The sequence below is a fragment of the Helianthus annuus genome, chromosome 2, assembly GCF_002127325.2.
Source record: "Helianthus annuus cultivar XRQ/B chromosome 2, HanXRQr2.0-SUNRISE, whole genome shotgun sequence".
Lineage (NCBI taxonomy): Eukaryota > Viridiplantae > Streptophyta > Magnoliopsida > Asterales > Asteraceae > Helianthus > Helianthus annuus.
The window spans coordinates 18,445,740-18,451,332 of NC_035434.2; the positions used below are offsets into that span (position 1 = coordinate 18,445,740).

The 5,593-nt window shown below is 35.3% G+C and overlaps 1 protein-coding gene across 1 annotated transcript; it reads right to left on the reverse strand.

Annotated features, from left to right (window-relative positions):
- Positions 1-249: 249 nt before the first annotated feature.
- On the reverse strand, positions 250-2,067 carry LOC110902366 (vignain). Its single transcript, XM_022149051.2, has 4 exons — positions 1,557-2,067; positions 828-1,063; positions 611-751; positions 250-524 (listed from the first exon to the last, which is right to left on the reverse strand). Exons 1-4 carry the CDS (start codon positions 2,026-2,028, stop codon positions 279-281), a joined length of 1,095 nt encoding a protein of 364 aa, XP_022004743.2. The 5' UTR covers positions 2,029-2,067; the 3' UTR covers positions 250-278.
- Between the last annotated feature and the right edge of the window lie 3,526 nt (positions 2,068-5,593).

A 5,593-nucleotide genomic window follows, 5' to 3' on the forward strand; every position in this document is an offset into this window, starting at 1 on the left:
ATCAAGCAAAATATAGAAATCTATATAACAAAATATAAATAGATACCCATCACCTCAACAATAATATACATATCTTGTTCCAACATTGTCACTAAACCTTAATTTCCGCCAAAAACAATGATCACTAAATAGCAATAACAAAAGAATCACTTGATCTATACAAAAAAAATATATATATAAACACCTAACTCTTTTCCAACTGGAATTTTCCTTCTCACCATAGTGGTAACATATTTCTATAAAAAGATCAAGGGATTCAATTTGGTTCAAGAGTTACTCTAGAGTTCATGATAGGTGGGTGTATTATTAGTGTTCTTAACTGGATAAGAAGCCTGCACATTAATACCGCATAGCCCCATTGGATCAGGAACTCCACGCTGCACTCGTATGTATCCGCCTTCTCCCCAATCGGGTCCCCAAGAATTCTTCACTATCCAGTACTTCATTCCCTCAGGCGTCTCACCATATCCTACAATTGCTATAGCATGATTAACATCCACTCCACATTGTCCCGTAAAAACTCCCTGTAGATCCATGGAAACATTAATAAGCAAGTTTGGTTTTGTTTGTTCATTTGCAGTTTGGGCTTTTTTTTTTTTTGCTAAGTTACCTGGTAATAGAATTGAAAATCATGACCGTTAGCCTCAACGGCAGCAGATATTGGTTGGTTTGCGACTGCTTTCATTAATGCTTCTTCGTTGCATTCAGGCACATCCTCAAATCCGTCAATCGTTATGAGTGGATGGCGGATCTGGATCCAAAAAGAGCTAAATAATAGCTAGAGCAAACATATTCAATTGGTTGATTGAGTTATAGATGTTTCGTACCTTTGCAGGATCACAAATTCCGTCTTTAAATGTCCAAGGATAGTTCTTTTCTGTAGTTATACCTCCATGTTCTTGGATGAAAATAAATGCCGGTTCCATTATCCCCCCACTACACCCTTGGTTGAGTCCATCAGCACAGTCGATAAGTTGTTGTTCCGACAATGAGACCAGTTCCCCGGTTTTGATCGCGTTTATTCCTTCAATTGAAACCACTGTTGAAAACGCCCAACACCCTCCTGTAATATTAACAAGGGAAAACTGTTGTTTATGATTGAAGGTTTGAGAAACAAGATCCACGTACTTTATTTTATTTAATTTTTAAGTTTCGCATTCAGACCTCCGTTTATAGTTATGGGGAGGCTATCATGATGCGCAAACCTTCACCATCAAACGGTTGTTCGAAAAATCCTCAAACGGTTGTTTAAAAGTAGGGGACTGTGACGTAACCCCAACCTTCAACCGGTAGTTTGGTGCTACCTTAGAAGGCCCTTTTGAAAAAGGTGTGCTATTACAATGTTAGTGGTGTGTATATAGCATGCTCTTTTGTAATTAAAAATGTGATAAATACAATTACATGTAGGATGGGGTTTCAGTGCGTGCAACCCCTCAGAAAAAAGAAAATGTTTGCTCTTATCTCACCTTTCCCAGACTCTACAAATAGCTAGTTATTGGGATCTTATTTTATTGGTACGTTTGTTTATTTTATAATACGATTACAAAAGGTATTACCACATTTTCCTTGATCCTTTGGAGGGGTGACAGCGTTATGGGTCCTCCAATCAATAGCAGGCGGGATATTAGCGACCTTCTCATACGTGAAATTCAAGTTGCTCTTGCGATTCAAGATGCTCTTGTGAGGTCCTCTGAGTGCCCGATAATGTTTAAGCTTTGAGCTGGCATACGTGCTTGTAAACTCAAGGTTAGTCATGGTTGCAAACTTGTTCAACTTCAACTTGTATGGCTTGTTCATCTTGTTTGTGCTGTGAACATGTTGCACATTGGTCTTGAACACATTGAATCGTTCAGCTTTCTCATCTTCGCTTACTTCCAAATGAACGTTGTGATGATTCCTCCACCTATCGTACATCCTTTGCATCCCCTCCTCCGATTTAAGTTCTTCATCATCATACTCAAAGCTCTCCACAATGCCTAGAATCAAAGCCAAAGAAAGTGACAGTAAAATAATTTTTTTGATTTTCATATCTGTATGGCTTTTTTTAGATTTTGGTTAGAAAGTCATAACTGGATTCAGCAAAGATAACAAGTGAGATAACATAATTAGTGACTTATGGGCATGGGGCACTCAATCAAGAACACATTTAAATAGTGCCTTTTTGGTCCAAAATTAGAAATATAGTTTTACTCACTTATTTTTAGGGTTTTAATGGAGAATTTTTTTTAACTGAAAGGTACGGATGGTGATGCATAAATTTTGGATTTGAATAGGAATAAAGTGAGGCTTTTATGTGTTATTTTGTAATGTTTCTTTTTTGTTAATTAAGCATGGTTTTAATTTTAATTAAGGTACTAAATTTAGAAATACCATCGGTAGATACGGTTATTGTTATTACAATTATACATATTGGTTTACACAAAATCTACCAACGTGTTTAATTTTACCTTTTTTGTGCTTTAAATTTAATCCAACCTGTACCGTTCATACATTTTTAGATGGTAAAAATGTCCTTATTTTTATTTCTTTCTTCACATAAAATTATCAAAGGGAATCGAATAGATGATGAACCATAACCGGTTTTTTTTTTTTTTTTTTTTTTTTTTTGGTTTGATAATATTACAATATAAATCTCATTCCTACTTGTCAAGTTACATCAAAACAAAAGGTAGACGGCCAACAAGCTGCGCCGCCACCCCTTTCTGAACATTCAAGCAGATGAAGAGGCTGCAAACAAAAAGACTATTCAAAATCAAAATGCAACAAAGGAAAGGCTTTGGAAAAAAGAACAAAAGGAATTGAAGAATTGGGAGATAAAAACAAAGGATCTTGGCACTTCAGAAAGAAGAAAATCCCATAAACACAACAAACCACCTCTTGCCACATATCCAAGATCACCCTCACCACCAAAACAAACATCTGTTAATCCTTAAAAGCAAATCACTGTTGGTATCAAAAAGCCATCCACTGCTACACCTAAACCAACACCACCACCAAAAAAACAACTTGCCAAAAGGTAGAAAACAAAACCATCTTCACCAATACCATCCACTACTACAACCAATGTTGACACTTAAACAGTTGTTATGCCAACAGCGGTTGAGACAACAGTTGTTCCAATAGTTGTTAGTCAATCAACCGCTTCCACCACATTCCAATTTCCCTCTCAAGCAATCTTCATTCCTATTTCCAACTCTCCAACAAAAACTCCTTCTTCTAAATCTGTTTATACAAGGAAAAGAAAGTTCCAGGTGAAAGGTGAATGATGATGATATACACCTACTCCTTTATCATCTTCACCATTTATCCAAACCAACTCTGAACCATTCATTCCTCTACCATCACCTACATCAAATCCACTCACTTAACCAAAACCACTCACGGGTCAAGACCCTTCAAGAAACATACCATTGGAAATAACATATCCTTTGGAATTGCATGCTTTGAAAGATGAAATGAGGCAATTCTATATAGAGGATGATCCATCCAAAAGAACCTTCCCATCTCTTCATGGCTTTAGAACTCCAAGAAACATGGATGAATATCTGAAACTTAAAGCCAATCAACCTATATATATTGCTAATAAAAGAGCAAAGGGAAAGGTGACACCAACTTGTTGTAACACCCAAAAAAAATGTTTAAAATGAAAATAAGTGAAAATAATTAAAAACTTAACTTAGTTAGTGAATTATGACAAAATGATAGTTAAGTTATGGGGAAATGCCTAAATTAAACGCATAACAAACTAGGAGGGGGAAATGTGAACAATTCTAAATAAAAAGGATTAATAAGTTTAAAAACCAAATATCACACTCTGGTGTGTGTTTGGTTCAACCAGAACAGGTGAAACAAGGGCAAACCCTTGTTCTTGCAAAATTCATCAGCTGCATGCCTTCAATTTCTCGATTATCTATACATACTCAGTAGAGTGGTAAGTTCAGTTTCGTGTTTTGATGAATTGTAGGAAATGGGTTTCACCAAAATCATGAGTTTATGTAAAACTTTTGTGTAATTGGAAATTAAGACTAAGAAATAGGGCATGAATGATGTTTGATTATGGTGATTTGATAAGATTGTAGCAAAAACCCACTTGATAGAAGTTAGTAAAAGTATGATGAACAAGTAGAATCATACATGTGAAATCTAGATGTATAAGCTTGTTTGTGATACATAAATCATAAATAAATTGATGCCTACCAAGTGTTCGATGAAATGCTTATCAGATGAATATATGTGTAAAATAGAAAATCATAGAATGGAATTGGTTGAACTAAAAGAATGAACGAATATGTTGATGTAGGCCTGAAGGAAGAAGGTACAAATACTAGGAAAACGGAAGAAGCACAAGATCGTGGTATGTCATTTACGCTTGCAAAATTCAATTAGTAAATTGTTGTTTGTGCTAAAACCATAGTTATGATAGTTTGTGATAGTTAAGTAGTAAGTGGTTTGATTCGTTATGAACGAGTTGCACGAACCGAATGAAAGTTATATTATGAATGATATAATCCGTTACTAACGGATAAGTTATGGATGAATGAAAGCTACTCGATCCGTCACTCACGGGTTTGAGTGTAGGTATATGTTTGAAAGGAATGTATTCGTTCGTTATAAACGAACCGAATGAAGGTTATGCTCGAATGAAAATCCCCGTTTCAACGGGATAAGAATGGCATGTTATATCTCAATTTTGAGATAGTATGTTTGACCCGTTTCATGGGGTAAGAAGATGCACGTATGAGATGAATGATTAAAAAGGGATTAATTTTCGATTTACTAGTCTAGAAAGTAACATAACTAACGAGTTTAAAATTTTGATTCTTGATGTAGGTAAATCTGCAACTTAGATGCGATGGTGAACTTGGAACCAACACACACGATTCATGCCCATCTAGCGCTTCCGAAGATATCTAGTTTTTAGGAAGAATGTATTTTCAACATATGTGGTCTTAGTTTTCCTCGTATTTTTTCAAAACATAGTTAGTAAGTTGGTTTGTATCTAAATCTTTTAAACTTGTCCGTTTTTTGTTTTGAAAATGGTTATGTATGAAAACATGTTGGAAGGTTTGGAAATTATGCAATAGACACATTTTGTTAATTAAAGTTTGTTGTGGAAACTCCTTACGTAAAAGTCCTAATTGTTTTAAAACAGTGAATCGTTATATTTACAAATGGGTCATGCTGAAATTTTTGTAAATTTTAGTATGAAATTAATGTCCTTTCCGAAAGCTTTTAGAAGGGTGTTTCAAGTTGGTATCAGAGCCTAGGTTTGAGGGATTCAAGTCTCAAGTGCTTGAACTCAAACCGAAAGCTCGTGTGAAGTATGTGTTCGTTCCGAAGCGCTATGCAAGGAAGTAAATTGTAATTTTTTTATTATACTTATAGTTAGAGATGAAAAAGGGAATTTTAGGCAATTTCCCTATAAACTGAGTTTTAAGGCATATGACGGTGTTAAACAGGTCCGTATTTTAATTACCGACACGTAGGAAAAATAATTAGGTAAAACGGACCTGTAGATTGAGAGTTATGGCAATTTAAATTCAGATTTTGATTATAATTGGAGCTGGGCGATTGCAGTGTGACAACCGTCAAA